Source organism: Hippocampus zosterae, chromosome 4 (genome assembly GCF_025434085.1).
Source record: "Hippocampus zosterae strain Florida chromosome 4, ASM2543408v3, whole genome shotgun sequence".
Taxonomy (NCBI): Eukaryota; Metazoa; Chordata; class Actinopteri; order Syngnathiformes; family Syngnathidae; genus Hippocampus; species Hippocampus zosterae.
In genome coordinates, this window is record NC_067454.1 from 11,276,376 (window position 1) to 11,299,068 (window position 22,693).

Consider the following 22,693-nt stretch of genomic DNA (forward strand, 5'->3'; position numbering starts at 1 on the left):
TTTGGACATTTCATTTTGACACTCATTGAGAGTGGTCTGTGTACGCTACAATACACACTGCAGCTTTGAGGCTGTGACTGCCACATTGTTTCAATTGTAATTTTTTCTGTCCTATGGAGATGGATATTTCATATAAGACACTCAGTGAGTAGTCTATTTGTGTTTACACTACAGCAACAGCTGTGAGTCTCAGGTGCCAAATTGTTTACATTTTCTTTGAACAAAACCCAATTGTGAAAGGGCTTAAATAAGTAGTTTTACACGTTCTACTGTTTATAAGGAATAAAGTGGTCTACTTTTTGCAATACCATACTGAATTCCATCTTTTTTTTCTTTGCGTATTTGCATCATGTTGAATTGCATAATATCACAACAAATTGCACTGTCTCATATCGGATTGCATTGATTTGAACTAAATGTGTATCGCGTCGTATCACATCGTGTAGACGGTGAAACGTATCGCATCGTGTCGCCAGAAAATTCCATGTATCGTTTAAGTATCGCATCGCTGGTAGTGCATCGAGATGTGTATCGAATCGTCCTCAGTGCTGTGATTCACATCCCTACAATACAGGTGTCCAAATCTAGAATCTGTCCCAACAACACCATTTTATGTGTGTGTGTGTGTGTGTAAAGAATTTGACATGTGGATTTTCGCCATAATTAATAGTAGGTCGACTGCAGCTTTCTGTGAACCTCGGCCAAAATGTCAGCGCTCCCCCCCCTGTAATACACCCGCCAACCAAAAGAGAGTGTTAGTGAGCAAGTCTACGTCTACATTGGCTAAACAAGCCAGCGAATAAATGCTTAACGCCTCTCCCCTCCGCAACAGTGGCACGGCACTAGACGATGCCGAAGCTTGAAGTTTTTCCGAAGCTTTTTAGACTTGTCATCTGTCAGTAGCACCAAGCAACTTGAGAGCAACATTCGTCCCGTGCTGATTATGACGGTCAGCAATCGGCACATTCGCCAAGGGTAACAAAAGCTCGTGGGTCCCGATAAAAGCCGACCAAAGGAGGCAAGGTAACGTAATGACAACGGCTGTAGCGGCTAACGGGCGGCACATTGCATCACGTTTTACCCTGCTATCGAGCAGCTAGCTAAATGAGCCTAGCTTCTTTAACCTGCTTTTTCTTACCTTCTATGCAAATTCAATGTGAAAAAAATACCGATGGTAGATAAAGTGAAAGCGTACTGCGATGCAGCTACTAGCTAAGGTCCATGCTTGTCGTTCACTCTTCGACGTTTCATTGGAGATGGTGAAAACCGGTCAAATCATTTCATGCGATTTTAGCAAGCTTCGTTTGGCAAGCGGTCAATGAATTAAAATGAGCATTACATCTGACAGTGATTTAACAGCTAATGTAAAAACGGACATATTTTACACGAACACGCGTGATCAGAGTTGCACATTTACTTACTATGCAACGAGACTGCACCAAATCTTATTAAAACGCAAAATACTGTACAACTAATATTCGACCATACCACGGACTGCCTGTAGTTCGCTCGAGTTTTTAATCGTTGTAGTTCAGCGCTATCATTCGTGACCTTGTAGCCTGTTGTCTTCGCCAAAGTGAATGTAAGGTGACTTGTTGCGTATTGAATAACCAAGTAACAAGCGGCGTCACCTCGCGTTAAACATGTACGGAGAGACCAGAGAACACTGTTTGTTTACATCATGCCAGCTAGGCTAAGGCTCTATGCTAACAACTGCTGATGCTAATTGGTGCTCTGCCTTGCTAGCTGCAAAGCTAACATTTCAAGTGACGTGACATCTTTTGCCGTGAGTCTTGCCCACTCGGGAGTCATTTGTTCTGTCTAGTAATACTTCTTATATCATGTGACGGAAAGCTATAGTAGCTGGTCGATTCATCTCAACTGCCTTTTGAATATGAATGTTATTCTGTGTGGCTGTAAATGGCTAAATGTGTGTTTCATGCTTCCCTCATAAACGTGGGCTGTGCGCTACTGACCGCCAGGCTCGTTGCGCGGGAGTCCGCTTGAATGCCTGATGTTACTTTCCATGAGCCCGCTAAGGGGCACAATTTCATTTTGCACGTAGCGTCAGTGGTTGACAAACTTTAGTTTACACCAAGCACCACTTCAAAAAAAAGATTGGATCGTTTTTCAAAACTCATGTGGTTTCCGTACAGGATACCCTCGCTATTAAGTCGTTTGTGCATCGGTGCAAGACTGCCACTGTAAATTACTGGCTTTGTTTATGTTTTCATCGCGTAAAAGTGGGTTGAATGCAAATATTACTATGGTTGTGACTGCTTTAGCATAGGTTAGTGGTAGACTACCGCATATTACAATTTCTGTACAAACCTGGGTTACGTTGCAGGCCTAGGAATGGAACTAAATCATAAACTAAGTACACCCTGCCTAGTTATATTATGCTTTTATTTGGTTTTGTTGGTTTTCATCATTGCTAACAAACATATCTTATGTGTGTTATATGAAGATACATATTCAAATTTTCTTGTACTTGCCGCACCTATATGGAATTCCATGGGAAATGGTAAAATAGTTTTTGCATTGGCCTAAGAAATAAAAGATCATTTGTCACTGCCTGGAAAAAGCAGTCTCACATTTATTTTTAAATTGCACTGACACAAGCTCCTGTTGACGCAAACATATGTGTCAATGTCATTTGTTGTTGATCACAGTGTACCCCACCCCTTTGGGGATTTTGCTGATAGCTGGACCACAACTGTGCTTTTAAGAGAGCCTTTTTGTACTGTGGAACTGAGATTCATCACAGCTTCGCATTTAAAAAATCTTGAGGTAGAAAATAACTAAAAAGAGAATTTTTACAACTAGATTTCACAAACCCAAGTCGCAAGTCCATCTTTATAGTCTTGCTGATCATAAGTGTAAAATGTTTCAAACTATTTCATTTAGCAGACGCACGCTCATTGCTAGTTGTTAGTTTATGTACAGTGCATTTGGCTATTATGACAATACATGATGCATTAAGTTTGAGTCTCTGAGGGGGATCATGGCTAATTTTGGTCTTTTACGCTGATGCTTTGGGAATATACAACATCCATCCATCCATCCATCCATTATCTACCGCTTATCCGGGGCCGGGTCGCGGGGGCAACAGCTTTAGCAGGGAAGCCCAGACTTCCCTCTCCCTAGCTACTTCTTCCAGCTCTCCCCGGGGGATCCCGAGGCGTTCCCAGGCCAGCTGGGTGACGTAGTCTCTCCAGCGTGTCCTGGGTCTTCCTCGGGGTCTCCTCCCGGTGGGACATGCCCGGAACACCTCACCAGGGAGGCGCTCAGGAGGCATCCGAATCAGATGCCCAAGCCACCTCATCTGGCTCCTCTCGATGTGGAGGAGAAGCGGCTCGACTCTGAGCCCCTCCCGGATGACCGAGCTCCTCACCTTATCTCTAAGGGAGAGCCCAGACACCCTGCGGAGAAAACTCATTTCGGCCGCTTGTATCCGGGATCTCGTTCTTTCGGTCACGACCCATAGCTCGTGGCCATAGATGAGGGTTGGGACGTAGATCGACCGGTAAATTGAGAGCTTCGCCCTTTGGCTCAGCTCCTTCTTCACCACGACAGACCGATACAACGTCCGCATCACAGCAGACGCTGCACCGATCCGCCTGTCGATCTCTCGCTCCCTCCTGCCCTCACTCGTGAACAAGACCCCAAGATACTTAAACTCCTCCACTTGGGGCAAGATCTCCCCCCCGACCCGGAGGGGGCACTCCACCCTTTTCCGACTGAGGACCATGGTTTCAGATTTGGAGGTGCTGATTTTCATCCCAACCGCTTCACACTCGGCTGCGAAACGCTCCAGTGAGAGTTGTAGAGCCCCGTTTGAAGGAGCCAACAGCACCACATCATCTGCAAAAAGCAGGGATGTAATACTGAGGCCCCCAAAACGGACTCCCTCAACGCTTCGGCTGCGCCTAGAAATTCTGTCCATAAAGGTTATGAACAGAATCGGTGACAAAGGGCAGCCTTGGCGGAGTCCTACCCTCACTGGGAACGATTCCGACTTACTGCCGGCAATGCGAACCAAACTCTGACATCGGTGGTATAGTGACCGAACAGCCCGTATCAGGGGGTTCGGTACCCCATACCCACGAAGCACCCCCCACAGAACTCCCCGAGGGACACGGTCAAACGCCTTCTCCAAGTCCACAAAACACATGTAGACTGGTTGGGCGAATTCCCACATACCCTCAAGGACCCTGCTAAGGGTGTAGAGCTGGTCCACTGTTCCACGGCCGGGACGAAAACCACACTGCTCCTCCTCAATCTGAGGCTCGACTTCCCGACGGACCCTCCTCTCCAGCACCCCTGAATAGACCTTACCAGGGAGGCTGAGGAGTGTGATCCCTCTGTAGTTGGAACACACCCTCCGGTCCCCCTTTTTAAAAAGAGGGACTACCACCCCGGTCTGCCAATCCAGGGGCACTCTCCCTGTTGACCACGCGATGTTGCAGAGGCGTGTCAACCAGGACAGCCCCACAACATCCAGAGCCTTGAGGAACTCCGGGCGGATCTCATCCACCCCTGGGGCCTTGCCACCGAGGAGCTTTTTAACCACATCGGTGACTTCAACCACAGAGATAGGAGAGCCCACCTCAGAGTCCTCTGGCTCTGCTTCCTCCAAGGAAGGCGTGTTGGTGGAGTTGAGGAGGTCTTCGAAGTACTCTGCCCACCGGTTCACAACGTCCCGAGTCGAAGTCAGCAGCGCCCCATCCCCACTGTACACAGTGTTAGTGGTGCACTGCTTCCCCCTCCTGAGACGTCGGATGGTGGACCAGAATTTCCTCGAAGCCGTCCGGAAGTCGGCTTCCATGGCCTCACCGAACTCTTCCCACGCTCGGGTTTTTGCCTCGGCGACCACCGAAGCCGCGGTCCGCTTGGCCAGTCGATACCCGTCAGCTGCCTCTGGGGTCCCACAGGCCATAAAGGCTCGATAGGACTCCTTCTTCAGCTTGACGGCATCCCTTACTGCTGGTGTCCACCAGCGAGTACGGGGATTGCCGCCACGACAGGCACCAACCACCTTACGGCCACAACTCAGATTGGCCGCCTCAACAATAGAGGCACGGAACATGGTCCACTCGGGCTCAATGTCCCCCGCCTCCCCCGGAACATGGGAAAAGCTCTGTCGAAGGTGGGAGTTGAAACTCCTTCTGACAGGGGATTCCGCCAGACGCTCCCAACAAACCCTCACTATACGTTTGGGTCTGCCAGGACGGACCGGCATCTTCCCCCACCATCGGAGCCTACTCACCACCAGGTGGTGATCAGTTGACAGCTCCGCCCCTCTCTTCACCCGAGTGTCCAGAACATGCGGCCGCAAATCCGATGATACAACAGCACTTTATAACTATATACAACAGCAATATAGTTATAAAGCTGTGTAAAGACTGGACAAAAAATAAATATTAAATCTTTTAACACATAGCCTACATTGTTCTTGCAGTGAGCCATGCATGAGTTGACAGCACAAGTCACCAGCAGCCTGCTGCCTTTTCCTGCGGTGACTCTCGAGGCTGTAGGAGAGGATGAGATCACGCTGGACTCTGTGCTTCACGGCAAGTTCACTGTTGGTGAGTGCCTTTCTCTGAAAAGAATATGTGGTTGCACTAAAAAAAGTTAATTGACAAAAGGCTTCTTGTTTCCCTTGTGCTTGAAGGCCATGCAGGGCATGCTTGGCTCGCCTGCGGGCCCCATCTTGAGTTCATCCACGCATTCACCGGAGAACGTATGTCTGCGTACTGCTTTAGTGGTGGAGGGGAGCACCCACCCAGCGTCCTCACCGCAAGGGACTTCAGCTGGCTCAAAAGGTCAGAGCGCAGACTGTGTCCTTTTCTTCTCATTGGATGGCATGGCTCAGAGGTTTAGTGGTCTACAGCCTTTCACCATTTCTGTCCAGGCTCGTTGGGTTCACCGTATCATCTACTGAACTGGAAATTGCATTTTAATAATGGCATAATAATGTCAGATGTTGTATTATGCATCATAGGTCTGGCTTGCTGGTCGGCTTGGAAGAAACCGAAGGCAGTGTGTTGTGTCTCTATGATTTGGGGCTGTCCAGAGTGACCAAGGCTGTGGTTATACCAGGCAGGGTGAGCCTCCTCTGCTCTGCACTGGAAGACATCCTACCTAAATCTAAGTTGCATAAAAAAAGAAGCACATTTTACATGAAAACATTTTGTGGTTGCGTCTATGCTCGACTGTAGATTACAGCCATTGAGCCCTTGGTGAGCTATGGTGGGGCAAGCACTTCTACCCAGCATCTCCACCAGTGTCTTCGCTGGTTCTTTGGCATCGCCGCTGTAGTCACGGATGTAGGCCATGTGCTGCTCGTGGACCTCTGTCTGGACGACCTGTCTTGCAGCCAGAGCGAGCTGAAGGCTTCCGGTGAGCAGCGTCCATGTCGAGGGATGCAAGTTCCCCCTGTGTAATCTCTCATTCTTAGCCTGTCCCTCCTTCTGGATTTCACAGGCTTGCAAGTGGTGACCAAAACTCTGAGAGAGATTCCCAGGCTTCGAGAAGTGAGCAGCAGAGAGGGCAGACACCTTTCCCTCCAGCTCAATGGGCCAAGTGGTGTATCAGCCACAGCCCTGCAGTACATCCCCAGAACAAATCAGCTAGCCGTGGGTTTCTCGGATGGCTACTTACAGCTATGGAACTTGAAGTCTCTCAGAAAAGAGTGAGGCTCTCCACTGTTTCTAAAAATATGCCTTTTTCAATAGTCACTTAATGTGTTCCACGTGCTCTCAAAATCCATCACAGTATCATAAAAATGTTTCTGCTGTAGAATTTACTGCTTTCAGGGTGAAATGATGAATTACATTTCACTTACACTTCTGGCGCCACCTGTTGCAGTTGCTTTGATTTCTTTATTTTTTAACCTGTATATGTGCGCAATACGAACCCCCTGCTGCACGTGTAGATACCATTGCCAGTTGGATGGTGGCAGAGTGCCCGTTCACGCCTTCACCTTCCAGGAGCCAGAAAATGACCCCAGAAACTGCTGCTACCTCTGGGCTGTCCAGTCTTCTCAGGATCAGTAAGTTTACAATGCAATTAGACTTTTTTTTAAAGCAAATCCACTCAGTCTCACTTCTCATTTACTTTACACTCACACAGAGAAGGCGATACGGTCAGTCTCCACCTTCTACAGATGGCTTTCAGTGAGCGTAAATGTCTGGCCTCAGGGAAGATCCTCTATGAGGTGTGAAGAATATGACGATTTTTCTCTCAGAAAAGTGCTCTTCCACGCCTCCCTCCAAACCTGTCATTATGCTGTTCAGGGTCTTGAGTACTGTGAGGAGCGTTACAGTCAAGAGTTGAGTGGTGCAGCTTTTCCTCTCGGAGCCCAGAACACCAAAACCCGCTTGCTGAACTGCCAGACCATCGAGAAATTCCGACACCATCCAGACAGGGACGACAGCATGACTGAAGGTCAGATTGGTCACATAATAGTGACGGAAGTGTTGAAACACTTGGTCATTCCCCCGCAACTAGACCGTTTAGAAATCGGGAGTTGGTCCTTCCAACTTGGCTTCCCCGTACCTGTCTACTTTTCGGAGCGCCAACCTGTATAAACTACCAAAAAAATCCTTATAAAGAGCAAAAAATCCTTATGACATACCAAAGCATTTTATATGTCAAAATAACGGCAGAAAAAACCCCACGAAATTTTCAATGATATTTATTGTAGCTCTCCATAATACAATGTCTGGTTAATGTTTAATCATCATTCTACTTGGTTATCATCATTACTGTGTTCAGAGTTGTATTGCTGCGTTACTTTTTTCACCAACTCCAAATCATTTGGATTTGTGCGATACGGCCATATACGTCACCACAAAATCCGTATGAACTATGGCTAAACCGTATGAGTTGACAGTTATGCTTCCCGGTCTTCAAGATTTTGCTGTGTGTGTTTATGGGAATTCTTGTTTTTGAGCTCAGAAGGCTCTGCAGTTGTTCCTCAGTGATATTACCCAAACATGCATTTATGGCCCTTGTTTTTTTGTTTTGCGGGCATAATCATGCGAAGGTAAGAGCACAAGCCATTCAGTTTTCCTTTAAGAGGCGTCTTTCAATACATTAGTCAATAAAGGACTTTTTAAATTTATTTTATTTTTTAACTTGACAATCTCCTGCTCTTGTCTTTCAGTTGCATCTCCAGACACCAGTGTGTCCATCTTTAGCTGGCAAGTCAAGGTCTACGGGCAAGGAATACCTTCTACCTACATTGCCGTTTTTGACATCAACCGCTGGTACCATGCACAGATGCCAGATTCATTCAGGTACAGTGGAGCTTGTTCCTACTTCACCCGTATTCAGTTAGTCACAGCGGTGTTGTATTTTGGTCTGTTGTTATGGTTTATGCGTAGCAGTGCGATCAGAACCATCCATTCAGAAGGCAATGTCAAAAACACGTCTTGTCAAAATGTAATTACTTTCAAATAGCTAAAAAATGACTCCCATTTAACAATCCTCAGGATGATGATTAAAATTAATTTAAGGTATTCCTAATGAAGTGTTCATTGTCGTAGAATATTCTCGGTTATTGTCAGCAAGATTCATCAGTTCACTGTGACATTGCACTTCAATTGAGTTTTTTGGTTTTTGTTTCCAGAATGGGCGAGTCTCTGCAGAACTGCGCTTACCTTGCCGTTTGGTGTTTGGACCCAGTGACGCAAATGGCTCCTCAGAACGTCTTACTGGATGTAGTTGTACAGGATCACAGTCTCAGCAGGGGTCTGTCTTTGACTTTCCCCCCACCGGAACAGTACTTTAACCCAACCGCATACAACTTTGGCAAGTCTGCTACTGGTCTCCCTAAGTTTTTTGTTTCTCTGGTTGCACAGGAATTCACTTGTTGTAATATTTCTATGTCGTAAAATTAAATAATTTTACTGTTTTGTTTGTTTGTTTTTTTTTGGTTACAGATGCTACCTGTTTATTCAACTCTGGAATTGTCCATTCAACTTGCTCTGGATATCAGAAACAAGTTTGTGACCCTTTCTTTCTATTACTGTGTTTATTTGTCCTTCCATTTTCCGTAACACACCTCAGGTGAGCTTGAGGTCATCTCAGCATTAGCACAAGAAGTGTAAATAAACCCTGGATTGTTTGCCTGTCAATCCCTCGGCACATATGAACAAACAGCCACTCACATTCACACCCACAGTCAGAGTAGAGTTCTCAATTAGTCTAATATGCACATGTTTTCGAGGGTGCATGGAAGCATAAGTATATTTGGTGAAGTGAAATTCCCAGCAATTGTATTATCTTGCCACCAATTTTTTTTTCTGTAATTATTTCAATGAAAAACGAATGTTTTGATTGCATGCCTTCTCAATTGCCAGACTTTGAGCTTTTTGAGGAAAGCCGCTCCGTGTTCCAGTGACGTAATCTCCAGCAGCTACTCGCGGTGTCTCATGTCAGGCCTTCTGTCATCTCGCCTTGCTGATGCCCATTCTGCCAATCTCTCGCAGGTAAATACATCCATATGAAATGCTGTAGTTTTTTTTTTTAATGTGTCATTGATGTGCATTGTAATGGTTTTCACGCCATTTGTCTAACTTCAATCTCTCAAGATCTGAGCCTTGAGTTTATGATGGAGTCAAACCGTTTTTGTTTTTTTACATTTGATATTTTGTTCGGCTAAATCACTGCAACGTTTATAAACTGCTTATAGGAGGAGCAGCTAGATGCCATCCTGTCGACTGCAGTCGAGACCAGCACTTTGGGACTGATCACTGGTTGTATCAAGCAGTGGACTGCAGAGGGTGAGAGGCTGTCTCCAGAAACATTTTTTTCTGTTTTGGTACAATTTGACTCGAATTTAATACTTATTTTTAATGGCATCCCATCAGAACAACCTGGCTCTGCGCTAAACCTTCGCTATATCTTGGATTGGGCCTGGAAGAAAGTGACCAAGACCAAGGAGGAATTGGACAGCATTTGTATGTTCCTTGACATTCTCATTTGCAATAGAGCCGCATGATGAAAAGTGCAGAAATGAAAACGAAAGGGAAACAAAAAGGAAGCATGCAGTTGTCCCTTTCTTTTGTGTTTGTTTCCAAGGTGCACCTCTATTCGACAGCTCGTCCAACTTCACAGATCCTCAGACCATGCAGCTGCTGCAGCACAGCCAGAGACTTCTGGAGAACCTCAGCACCATCTTCCACTGTCTGCTCACTGAAGCTCAGGAGCTCACGCAGAAAGGTGATGCACTCCTTTCACCACACTGCAACACAATGCTTTCGCAGTACTTGTCCGCCAAAGGCTCCACAATGCAACACATTGTTGACAATAACTCGAAAATAGTGTTACCTTCGCTATGTTTTGGCTAACAATAATGAATTTGATGAACTGCATGAGAAATTCCAAATTATCTTACGAGCACGTATTCCAAGTTGTATATTGTGCTGATGATGACCAAATTACAGGAATGCCAGTTAAGTTTCATCATCTTCGCCTCTGTTTGTCCCATATTTACTGATGATTGATTGCTATTAATCGTGGTTGTTCTTGATCGGTTTGTGCAGGTCTTGTGGGTCTGATCAACAAGAATGTGGCTTCTGGTCTGATTTCCAAGTACGCTCAAGTGGTCCTCTGGTTCTGTCGCACTGGCCTGCTGCCTGAAGGATCAGGTAAACCATGTTTGGGAAGCGCCTTTTTCAAGTCGTGATGTGTGTACGGGTTGTAACTGGCGTCTTCTCTCTAGATGTTGATGCCGTGCAGATCTCAAGGCCTTTCTACAGTCACTCAGTCATTAGCAACTATTACTCTATTCGCAGGGAGGAACTCACCTCTCTGGCCAAGTGAGTATTCTTTTGAAAAAATATATATATTTTTTTTCCTTATAACTGCATTCCAGCAATGTGATGCATCCACTATTGTCACAGGGGAAAGTGGTGTGCCGACTGCCTGATGATTGACAGTTTGGTAGGCCAATGTGGAGAACATTTGGCCAATCTGTGGAGGAGGGATGAAGGTGGAACAGGACAGTACCCACCACCGACCCTTCATGTATGCTCAAGTGTACCTTATTCCAAACATCAACACACTCGTCACACATATGTGATGCAAAACACGCACAGCTGATTGATTATGAATTTCTCATCGGCAGGCTTTGCTGGATATTTATCTTCTGGACAGTGTTGATGAGGCTGCAAAACATGCAATTGTATCCTTCAAACTCAAATTGGCCTTACTCTTCTGGGTTTTTCTCAATTTGTTTGTATTCATATGGCTTTCTATTTTCTCAAGTCTGTTCCAATCCGAGCTGTGTATGAGCCTTGACATTTTCTTAGGTAATCTACTTATTGCTGGATGTCATGTACTCCTTCCCCACTAAGGAGGGAACGTCAGTGGAGTCTTTTCCCACAGCTTTTGACATCCCTATTGGATTGGTTAAACTGGTGCAAGGCTTCTGGCTGCTTGACCACCGTGACCACCAGGTCTGCACACACAAATATTTTAAGAAAAAGAAGTGGACTGTCGGCTACAAGCTAACCCGTTTTCCCAACGCCCTCTGCCTCTCCCGATCAGAGTTCGTTTGAACTGCTTTTGAATCCGGCCGCCTCTCAGTGTCATTTTGAGTGGCAACATGAGCGCGTCCTGCAAGCGTTCATGTGTCAGGGCCAACATTCAGTGGCGCTGCGCTACTTTCACGTCACAAAGCCCTCCATTTCCTCCATCTCGCAGGCCAGACTCTGCCTCGCTGTACTGCTCCACAACAGGTACAGCAGTCATCTGATTTCTTGTGTTGAAGTTCCAATGGTCCACTGTTGTATTTATATAGCTTCGATAATTACCCCCGTGTTGCCCCCCACTTCCCAGGTGCCTCACTGAGGCGTGGTCATTGCTGCGTCAGCACTCGAATCATCTCAACAGGGCCGAGCTGCTTGGCTTCCTGTACGAGACCTGCCAGGAGTTGGGTCTCATCAAAGAGCTGCTCAAACTGCCCCTCGGCCCCACTGAGCAGGTCATTTTTGGCTCATGCAGCAACTCCGTCTTATCAGCTGTTTCAAGATGCTCTGTTAAAGATTGTGACCGTTCTAGTTTATCATTGGTTCTTCGTTTATGTTTTTAGGAAACTTTGGAGAAGTTTCTCCAAGGTACAGGCGGTCTTCAAAACAGGGAAATACTGATGGTTCATTACCTTCAGCAATCCAACTACATACCTGCGCTGCAACTCAACCACAGCCTTAAAATGCACCTCGTGGTATGACACACAGCCACTTGAGTACAGTGGGAAATTAAAGTCGCTCAAATTGCGAATGAATGTAATCAGCTCTTGGGTTAACTGTTCCCATTATCAATCTTTTAACTGTATCGATAATGATTTCAAGCACATTTTGACATGATAGTAACATTGTCGTGCAAGTATAAAAATGAGCCGCTTGATTCCCATAGTGTTTAAACCATGTGCCTGTTTTGTTTTCTTGTTAGAATGAGCGAGACCCAAAGCTTAAAGAGCGATCAGACACCCGCAACTCCATACTGGAGCAGTATGGCAAAATTCTGCCCAGAGTTCAGAGAAAATTGGCGATGGAAAGAGCCAAACCCTACCAACATCCCACCACCATCCACAAAGAAGGTAACGTTACCATGACATCATTGAAAGCCTTCAGATACATCTTTGCGCAATTGCTTGTCTAATTAAAATTCCCCATTGTGTTCTAGTGACTCGTCCACAGCCATTGTCAACAATCAGCAAGCGTTCCGCGAATGAGAAAGTGATGTCTAGGGCGGGCTTTATCAACAGTGTCTTGAATAAGATTGAGGAGGTGTGGATGGGCAAAGGAGACTCACCTCTGTCCTCCCCTGCTAAGTGGTAAGCGAACAGCAAACTAGTGAAAGTATTTTTTTAATTGTTGGCGTATTTACCGGTATTTCAAATTCTGCCTTTCAGTCCAAGAACTCCAGGATTCCTGAGTCCACCACCTAAGCCTGCAACTCAAACCCAACTGGAACCATTCCTGGGAACCCCGTTAACGATGAGCTCGAAACGAAAGTCAAGGTACTTCACAAAAGCCAGAGTAAAGCATTGTTTTATCAATGGCAGACTCACTGTTTTGTGTATTATGATGTGTCCATCCGTAGATCCTCAACTAAACCCAGACTAAACTTAGAGATTTGACTATAAAGTTGTATTCAATTCAATTAAAAAGTCCTGTATTAGTTGTTCCAACGTGAACGCCTTTCATTTTCCTTCAAGTGACACGTCAGTGTTAAATCCGCTGTTCAGGGGGCTTAAAAATGCAGCAAACTCGGGGAAACATTTCTAGAGTTGCTTTAGAAATCTTGGACCTAAATTTGATAAATGTATGGATTAATATAATGGTGGGTAACTTTGAGTTATGCTTGAATCAACAAAATATATTTGTGTTTCGCTAGCAAAATACAATTGTGTTGAACCACCGAGATACATCAGTTTCATTTTCTAGCTGTTGTTAGTTTGCTTTCTTCAATGCCGTGTTACCGGTTTGATATTTTGTCTTAAAGATGCTATTTAAAGTTGATCCATTCCATATCATCCACTTCATGAGGCCATACATTTTAACGTTTTTTAATAGTCCTTTTAGTTCCTTCAATGTTATAACCGTCAAAAATCACAAAGGTATATTCACTGTTCACAATTTGCTTCTCACTTCTCCCTCATTTAACATAGGCTAAGCGACTTGGTGGTTCATCCCTCCTCTCACACCCCACGACCACTCCTCAGTCCTGCCAGACCTTCTTGGGCCATTTTAAAAAGCACAACAAAGGCCCCAGAATTTAACCTCCTGCAAACTCCACTGATTGTAAAGGTGAGACCAAATGTTGATCCCTTGTCACCTTTCAAACTGATCTAATTTGATGAATTTTCCCTCCAATTTAAACATATATTCTTTTCATCAGCGCGCTCGCGCCCTGGCTGCTTCCAGCGCAGTCTTCTCAGCCTTCACCCCTCAGTCCATCCTTCGCAGTAGCCAGAGGCCCACTCCCATGGCCACTCCCTCCGTGTCTCCGGGGCGCTCCATCACCCCTCCGCTTCGCAGCAAAGAGAGCAGGATCACTTTTGGTGAAGTGGCCGGGTCTCCTGAAGTGGAAAAGGACATGCACTTGACCAACGGGGTCAGCACAAACTGCTTTCTGTCTGTCATTGTCAGTTCATGGCATGCCATGTATTGCAAATGATACTAACAATATATTTGTTGCAAAATTACCCTCTGGATACCATGTCATTGCATTACAGATCAGAAATCGTTGTAATCTGCACAACATTTTGACATAAAAAATCTCATTAATTAGCATCTTTTTGGGACTATAAGTCACACTCGAGTACAAGTCTCACTGGTCAAAAATGAATCATGTAGAAGAGAAAAAAAAAACCCCATAGTGCTCCGGTGTGACACCAAAAAGGGAGTGGCTGAGACCACTGCATCAGGAAGTACAATAGTCAACATTTTCAAGCACGACCTATTGATGGCATTCTAATAGAAGCCGCATTCGGAAATTAATTGGAGGGTACTGCCTTTCTGTACACACACTCGAGCAGTGTATGGCCATTAGAGTGAATATTTGAACGCACCGTGTATTGTTTGAAAGTTCCAGGTGAAATCAATATTTTCGCTTGAAAAGTTTTTGTGATGTTTAAAATGCTTGACCTAGTAAATCGACACACTTAGGAAACGGGGATTTTGGGAACCAATCAGATCTGTTAACATATGCAAAAGTTGCACCCGAGGATAAGTCACAGTACAAGGCAAACTATGAAAAGTGTGACTTGTAGTCTAAATATAATGTTTGAGTAAACTCACCTGTGCAGCTTTAACCAATTCATCTGGAACCATTGTCCTCTGTAGATGCTCGCAGACAGTGAGATTGGCCTACTCACCAGAAGGGCCAGCCTGTCTCGCACACGCAAGACCTGGTCTGCACAACTCGATGAAGATGAAGAACCAGAATCGCCCCACGTCAAGTTCATGCCGCCCGAAGGCGGTATTCCCTCGCCGCAGCTGAGATGCTCTCTGAAGGAATCATTCCCAATCCACGAAGCTGCAAAATTAACCAATCCCTTGGACGCAACCCAAGATCAACCTAGCTTGAGTTTTGACACAAGCCAGACATCTTTCCAAGTGACGGACACCACTCTGGAGTACTATGATGCGGAGGAACATCAGGAGGAGGAGCATCTCGACACCGATAAAGAAGATGACGTTGTGACTATAAACCTTAAATATTTGGGTGAAAACGAACCAGAGCAGAACTCCGTTCCAGCTACCAAGCGGGCTTCTCTGCAATTATCAAACGATGCCGAGAGTGAAGGCCAGGAGCTTATGGAAGAAGAGACCTTTGAAGATGTGATGGAGATTGCTGTGGAACAAGACGATGACAACAAAGAAACGGCTGAGTGTAGAACGGAGAACCAACTAGACGAGTTGGGAGGGGACCGAGAAAATCCGGAGGTTATTGACGATGAGCGAGTTGAGTGCAAATTGGACAATGCACCAGACACGGAATCGGGTAGCAAAGAAGATGCGGTTGAATTTATTGACCAAGAAGAACCATCTTATCACGGTAATTCCGTTATTGAATTCATTACATCAACTACATACAAAATAACCAATTTCTTCTTTTTCACTCATTGTGTGACATGACATTGCAGAGTTTTAACATGTTTCTGTTGCTAGGTGACGAGCTGTTGGTCGCTGCCGCACAGACAGAATCTCAGAGTCCGTCATTCACCACCGAGGAGCATCTAGCCCAGTCACAAGTCCTTGAATCCACCACCATTTTAGAACACCAGAACGCATGTGGAGACTCTCCAGTCATCCCAATTACGCAGCAAGGGAACGCATGTGAAGACTGTGAAGCCACAAAATTCATCCAGCACATCAACTCATTTGGAGACGATGAAGCTGCAGCCTCCACTGAGCAAACACGTGGAGACATTGAACCAGCAGATGTACCAGCAGAGAATTTGGAGCAATCAACAGGTGTGTCCTGGAAATCTTCAGCTCTCACCATTGTTGTAATATTCAATATTTCTGGTTTTAACCAATCTCTTGTTTTGATGAACTAGATCTGGCTGACTTTGTGGAGCGACATCTGTTTGGTAGTGGCATGTCTCCTCTGACCCGCTCTGGAATTCATCTCTTGTCACAGACAGCCCCCAGCGGGTTTGTGTTTTTTATCTACTCTCTACAAACATGCGTGTTAAAATTTTATTGATCAAATATGGGGTGAGGATCCACCAAAATGATCAATTGTATAAATCGAGTTTTGAAAAAGAGGGGGTCGTCTTATAATCAGGGCCGTCTTATATTCGGGCCAATACGGTAAATTGAATTTCGTTGTAAATATTGCCGTACCGTTTCATTTACAAATCTTAAAGGGGTACAAATCTTCCCACATTTTTTTGTCAGGATCATGGATGAATTTAAAAATACAGCGGAGGAAGAGGAGCCTTCTGCCAAAGCTCCACCTGTATTCACCAGCCAAAAATCCACTGCCTCTGTGACCTCTTCCGAGCCGACGGGCACCGACTCCCACTGTGAGGAGGATGCGTGAACGACGACGCAAGTTTCCTGCGCCTCATTTACATGCTCACATGCTTTTTCTTGTCTCCTAGCGGTTGTGAGTACGAACGACAGCGAAGAACTATCGAGCTCTGAATCTGAGGAGGAGGAGGAGGAGGAAGAAGAATCTGGTGAGGAAGAGTGTAATGATGAGGAGGACTCTGGTAGTGAAGTGGAGATCATTGAGGAAATCCAGGGAAACGGGAGTCTCCGAGGCCTCCCAGCCAGCTCGGCCTTTCTTCATGAAGAAAACGATCACTTCTTATCGACTTTGTCGGAGCAGGACGCCGCACAGTTTTCTCTTATACCGCCGGGGGTTGAGATGAAGGTATCGTGCCAATACAAATCCAAATCAAATAAATTAGATTGTTGGTCTGGAAAGTACTTTTGTTTGTTTCTGTCATCCCAGATGGTCGGAGAGGAAATGGAAGGAGATGTATTGATGGTGAGACTTGGGGCAGATACGGAAGTAAAGGAGACGCTCGGGGGCGAGGGACCAGGGTCGTCCTACATGGAGCTGAAACCTTCAACCACCCTCCTTGTTCCTCTGGAGCTCGTGGATGGCCAACGGGAGGCGATGGACGCCGCCCCACTCCAACTGCCTGAGCTGCAGCAAGCCGTCCTACCAGACGAGCAGAAATGTGCAAGTCATGGCACCTTCTCGCTGGTGCTGGACATGGATGAGGACAGCGGTCACGAGGCGCATGCGTTGCCCACGGAGAATTGTACAGAAGCGATAGCGGCGGCCTCCGATGACCTGGCAACGCAACCTGAGATTATTTTTCTGGCACCGGATGCTCTCGAGTGTGAGGCGGCCACACCAGAAGATGAGGGGAAGGAACTCAATGGGCAGACCGAGCCACAGAACACTGAGGTCGAACTGAATGCGGCAGAAGAAATGGATGCGAAAGATCACGAGCCTGCCATTTTACCAGACTCGGAGCCTACCCCGTCGCAGGAACCTACAGACACTTTGGAGGACCGCCACAGCGGGAATTTTGTGATAGCACAAAATGCCAATGTCGAGATGGAACTAGAGGAAGGGAAAGCTGAAATTGCCGGGGTACAGAAAGGGTCTGAAGGAGATGAACCTGTTGAGATGGAAGGAGCTGCCAACCATGCAGGGACAGCAAACTCTTCAAAAGAAGACCAGCAACATCTCGACCCCTCAGAACTGGATAACCGAGAACATCCAAGTGAGAGCCAAATAAGTAGTGAAGAGGTTCAAGATTTCACTTCAACCGGTGAACCTGAAGCTCTTGCCCCGGAGACTTCAACTTCTCAGAGGAAAACGACAGTTCCGTTCACTCCCACCCGAATGACAACACGCTCGAGGAGAACTGTTACGTTCATTACTCCCATCCGCGAGGAACCGGAGGCGGCAGATAAGAACAGCGCGGTCCCTGCCTCGCTCAGTCGAACATCTGGAACGAAAGGCACCAAAATGCGAGCCGGTACACCTCGGAGAAGCTCTCGCAAAGGTCAACCTGAATTTCCTCAAGCCCAGGAGGGAAGTCCAAAAATGGGCCAGCCTCAGGAGGAGGAGATGGATAAAGACGAGGCAACAGCAGCTTTACATAATTACGCTGCTCCATCACCATCCAGACGACGAACTTCTAAAAGAGCCGCTCCTGTTCGAACCAGACAAACAAGTAGAAGTAAGGACGAGCCCGATGCCGGAGAGGAGGAACCAGAAGACGAGATCAGCGATACGAACATTGTAGCCACCAGGACTTCCAGCCGCGTCAAACGCACGAGCTCCCACACAAACACCCCGAGGAGGTCCAGTCGCCGAATCCTTAACAGCAATGAGGTGTTGCAAACCACGCTGGAGGTCCTGCGAGAGGAAGACAAAGAACAGGTGGAGGTTCTTTCAGCAGCGGTCAAGCGCAGCATCACGGGGCTCAAACCGTCAAAGGAGGAGGCCGATTCCAGCCCGACGAGGGCGACCCGTCAATCCAGGCGCGTCATTCTCGACGTCTTTCCAGAGGTAAGTGTTCACCTCGCATGTAAATTGATACTGCAGAAGAATAGAACAGCCCTTTTTTGTGGGGGGGGTCCTACAGTCTGGAAATTCAGGTTTTACAGTTGCAAAGTGGACAGAGGTGGTGCTAGAACATGGCTAAGAAGTGTTTTGCAATCAACTCGGGCTCAAATTTCTTTTTTTTTTGCGGAGCAGTTTTGTGAATCACTGACTTCATTTGAGCCACGTTCAAATTTTCTGGAGCATATTTTTCCGGAAACCTGATGGGAGGGTTTTTGTCGAAAAATAACAAGATGATACTAACGAATGAGCAATTAGTTGTCTTTTTTTTTTTAAATAAATTCACATCGTGTATAGCAGCAAACCATTTTGTGAGACCCGTTTTAAAAACAAAAACATCATACATCTCATTTAAGCATGACCATGCTTTTTTCTTGCCACCACACAACGATGAATGAATTGAATATTTTTGGATTCATTCCATTGCATTTTCAAAGTTTAGTCGTCTTTGGCCTCATTGACCCTTCTCATTCAACTGCGCTCTGTGTCGCCCCCTCAGAGTCCAGCAAAGATGGAGGCGAGCATCAGTCATGGCAAGCATGAAGCCAAACTGAACAGCGCCGCGGGTCCTGCGAGTCTCCGGCAGACAACCAGAAGCAAATTGTGGGAGCACCCAGAGGAAGACCTCTTCTTACTGGCTACCCCTTTGGAGGTGGATTCCAAAACCCCGGTAGCTGACGCCCTCATCAAGAGGCTCCAGGACGAAGAGGAGAAGCAGAAAGGTATGATGTAGGACGCCATTTTAAAAATACGATGCATGCTCACTCAAGCTACTGTTCTTCTTCCCAGGAGAAGTTGTCAATAAGAGGTCGAGGACCAGAAGGACGACATCGTCCGTAGATGTCCCGGTGGGGGATTCTGCAAACGATGAGACCAGCCCAGGAAAAAAATCGTTCGTCTACTTGCCCTCACGGAGGAGAACAAGAGGTGCTCTTCATTTCGACCGCGCCTCCTTCCGTTTCGAACCGCGCTGGTCTTCACATTGTAACGCGCGTGTGTTTGTCAGCCAGCATAGTGGAGTCGCCGGGCCCCAGCGACGATGTTCCGGTGGCCGTCACTCGCAACGCGAGAAGAGCTGTCGAAGGTGCTTCAAAGGTCAGCATTAACGAATGGAAAATGCACATCTGCATTTTCCATTTTTTTTTCATTCTTGTCTGCTGCATGACCACTAAAAAAAACTATCTTTGTAAAGTACCTAAAAGTGATTCTTGAGTAAAAGGGGAAGCAGCTGAACCGAAAATACCTTTCACAGGATTTCACAGACTTAAGCATTCAAAGTCAAAGTTTTTTGGGGTTTTTTAAGTGAGGAGTGAGGATTGTTATTCTTTTTCTTTATTTTCACTATACTTTTGGTTATTGAGTTTATTTCAGTGCTGTCGTTTAAGATGTGACCAAGTTTCCTCCATGAGCAATTAGATTATCAAGAGCTCTGTTATATTTTGGTCATTCATTCAGAATTTTTTTTTTAATGATCAGTTTCTTTTAAGGATTACTGGGAGTTAATTGATATATCCTGCAAACAAAATATAGAATAACAAAACAAATTACTCATTAATCATTTGCGTATTGTACATTCAACACGTTTTTTTGTTTTATTTGATGGAATAATGATGATAATTAAAAATTGGATGATCGACGGATGACGTTTCCCTTCTAATCATTTGGAACCAAGTGTGGCCCGTAAGACAACAAAAGTTTATCTCCTGCTCGTGGAGACAGATAAGTAACCCTGAGTGGGACCAAAACACGCTGCATACATGAGGACTTTCCTTCAGTGTACAGCCCGCGTACAAGTCAATTTTATTTTAACAGTCATGAAATTGTTGCCATGTCTCTTGTTTGGTTTCCTTCCAGGAAGACTTCACTTCAGATGAAGACTACACGAAAAAGGCGAAAGCTGTTTCAAAAAGCAGAACAAGTGCCAAACGAACAGCTAAGTATGATTACTTTAACTGCTTTGACCTTTTCTTAGTTAACCTTAGAAAATGGAGTGGTGCCTTGACTTTCAAGTTGAACGTGTTCCTTTACCGCGCTTGTTGCCCAAAATACTGAGCTCAAATTTTCTTTCCTCATTGAAATGAATGGAAATGTCACAAATCTATTCCAGCACACCAAAAAACACCACCAAATTGATTTCAATAAAACAGAAAGAGAACACTCTTTGAAGCACTAAGATAGCAAAATTTGTTTTAAAGTATATTTTTTAAAACAATATTTTATGTTTCATTTACTTTTCACACTCCACCTTCATATCCAGATCCGCCTCGGAGCCTCTTCCCCTGGTCGAAGTGGATCTGATCTCACCACTGCCCAGTCCGGTCAATCAGGCCCCGCAAGCCCGGAAGAAGGAGAAGCAAGGAGCCGCTCGGACGTCATCGAGAATGAACCTCCGCCGGAAACGCATAATGGACAACGTTTTCATCAAGCCTGTCACACGTAGAAAGAATCTCTGATTGAAAGTTGGTGGTTGACCTTAAAAGTGCTGCTTAGTTCATTTGGACAAAATGTCTTAACTCATTCACTGCCATGAACGTCGAAAGATGTCAAAGATCCGTTTTTACTGGGCCGGCAGTAAATGAGTTAAAGGCTGCATCAGTGGCCATTTTTTTTTTTGGTCTCTACCTGGCAGTGATCAACTGCTAGTTTGTAGTAGATGCTCCCGTTAAAAAGAAGCAGAGAAAGAAGTCATTCTTTTTTGAGGAGACTTTCAATCCATTCTCTTTTAAACATTAGCGGTTGAATATTAAACCTCTTGGAACACCGCTGTTAAGAAATTCAATCAATATTTCTAACAATGTAAATTTTCTTTGTTCCAAATAATGTTAAATAATAAATTCTATTTTTCCCCCTTTTGGAAGTTTTACCACATTGACTTATGTAATGACACTGTTTAGTCTTATGTTTTGATTAGAAGATTGGGGCGCATGACATGCCAAAAAATTGGACTCTCTTCCTACTGGCAATGATGTACAGTGTGCAAATGCAAAGAAAAAAAACTTGGCAAAGAAAAGGAAAAAAAATGGATTTGTTGACCTGAGTGTTGTATAGCTGATACATAGGCTATTTTCTGAAGAGTGCATGTAGAATGTTATTTTTGATGACTGCTCTTTGATAAACACAATAAACATTGATGAACATTGTGACATGTCTTGAGTTTTCATTGGGTGGTCTTCTCCAAGTTAAACTTTCTCTTCTTGATGAGGTTAAGGTAAAAAAAAACGACCATGAAGAGAAATGAGTTTTTAGCCGAAAAAAAACGATCATGGATAGGAAGGCGTTTTTAGTTGGAAAAAACGACCTTGTAAAGGACGGCGTTTTTAGACGAAAAATACAACCATGTACAGGAAGGCGTTTTTAGCGGAAAAAACGTCTATGTATACTGTATATCAGGTGTGTCCAAAGTCCGGCCCGCGGTCGAATTTCATCCGGGCCTCGGCCCCTGTCATAAAATCAGTGCCGTCTGGCCCGCAGGTTGGGCGCAATGGAACACGTGTTGCATTGACTGAGGTCTCGTAGACTGGTGAGTGATGTTTCATAGAGTACTGCTTCCCTCTAGTGGCTAAATGAGTAATAGCATTTAGACACTAGAGGGCATCACTCACGAGTTAACAAGACATCACTCCGTGTTTATATTGACTGATATGTCATATTTCAAATGATCCTTGCAGTTGTGGATATGTGTATTGCTTGTTCATTTCCCTGTTGTTCGAGTCAAAGGTTTTGTGACTATTGAAAAGTCATGGTGATACATTTTATGTTTCAAATCAATCAATTTACACTCAGGAGACTTCTGTTTAAGAAAAAGTCAAGTGAATAAGCAGTTGCATGTGATATACCTGTTTCAAATGAACCAAAAGAAATTCTTAAGATTGTTGAAATTAAAATAAAAATGGAAATGTGAAACAGACTAGCTTACTAAAATTTGTTGAACAATATTGTTGTTCAATGTAAAGAATGTCAGCCAAGGTCGGCCCCCCGACATTTTACCACATAAAATCTGGCCCCCTTGGCAAAAAGTTTGGACACCCCTGCTGTATATAGTAAGGCGTTTTTAGACGGAAAAAAACTGACC

At 45.2% G+C, this 22,693-nt stretch overlaps 1 protein-coding gene across 2 annotated transcripts; it reads left to right on the top strand.

The window, feature by feature from the left end:
- Nucleotides 1–795: 795 nt before the first annotated feature.
- On the top strand, nucleotides 796–21,761 carry ahctf1 (AT hook containing transcription factor 1). Of its 2 annotated transcripts, none has more exons than XM_052064435.1 (41): nucleotides 796–1,023; nucleotides 5,462–5,588; nucleotides 5,675–5,825; nucleotides 6,005–6,107; nucleotides 6,222–6,402; nucleotides 6,487–6,694; nucleotides 6,938–7,054; nucleotides 7,135–7,219; nucleotides 7,299–7,449; nucleotides 8,171–8,303; nucleotides 8,636–8,817; nucleotides 8,949–9,010; nucleotides 9,369–9,497; nucleotides 9,701–9,791; nucleotides 9,879–9,968; nucleotides 10,090–10,230; nucleotides 10,554–10,658; nucleotides 10,733–10,829; nucleotides 10,914–11,037; nucleotides 11,138–11,194; nucleotides 11,322–11,468; nucleotides 11,560–11,750; nucleotides 11,851–11,995; nucleotides 12,104–12,235; nucleotides 12,463–12,610; nucleotides 12,697–12,847; nucleotides 12,926–13,033; nucleotides 13,685–13,823; nucleotides 13,915–14,130; nucleotides 14,862–15,576; nucleotides 15,690–15,804; nucleotides 15,850–15,995; nucleotides 16,082–16,178; nucleotides 16,425–16,552; nucleotides 16,631–16,905; nucleotides 16,987–18,567; nucleotides 19,121–19,343; nucleotides 19,411–19,548; nucleotides 19,628–19,716; nucleotides 20,476–20,558; nucleotides 20,879–21,761. In XM_052064435.1, exons 2-41 carry the CDS (start codon nucleotides 5,468–5,470, stop codon nucleotides 21,072–21,074), a joined length of 7,491 nt encoding a protein of 2,496 aa, XP_051920395.1. In that variant the 5' UTR covers nucleotides 796–1,023; nucleotides 5,462–5,467; the 3' UTR covers nucleotides 21,075–21,761. The 2 variants fall into 2 exon arrangements, with proteins under 2 accessions (XP_051920395.1, XP_051920396.1); XM_052064436.1 differs by lacking the exon at nucleotides 796–1,023 and adding an exon at nucleotides 2,772–2,790.
- The last annotated feature ends 932 nt before the right edge of the window (nucleotides 21,762–22,693 follow it).

Coding starts and splice junctions, on each gene's coding strand:
- ahctf1 (XM_052064435.1), top strand. CDS start 5,468: ATGCATGAGTTGACAGCACAAGTCACCAGCAGCCTGCTGCCTTTTCCT. Junction 9,792..9,878: donor CAAGCAGTGGACTGCAGAGG/GTGAGAGGCTGT, acceptor GCATCCCATCAG/AACAACCTGGCTCTGCGCTA. Junction 18,568..19,120: donor TTCTCGACGTCTTTCCAGAG/GTAAGTGTTCAC, acceptor TCGCCCCCTCAG/AGTCCAGCAAAGATGGAGGC.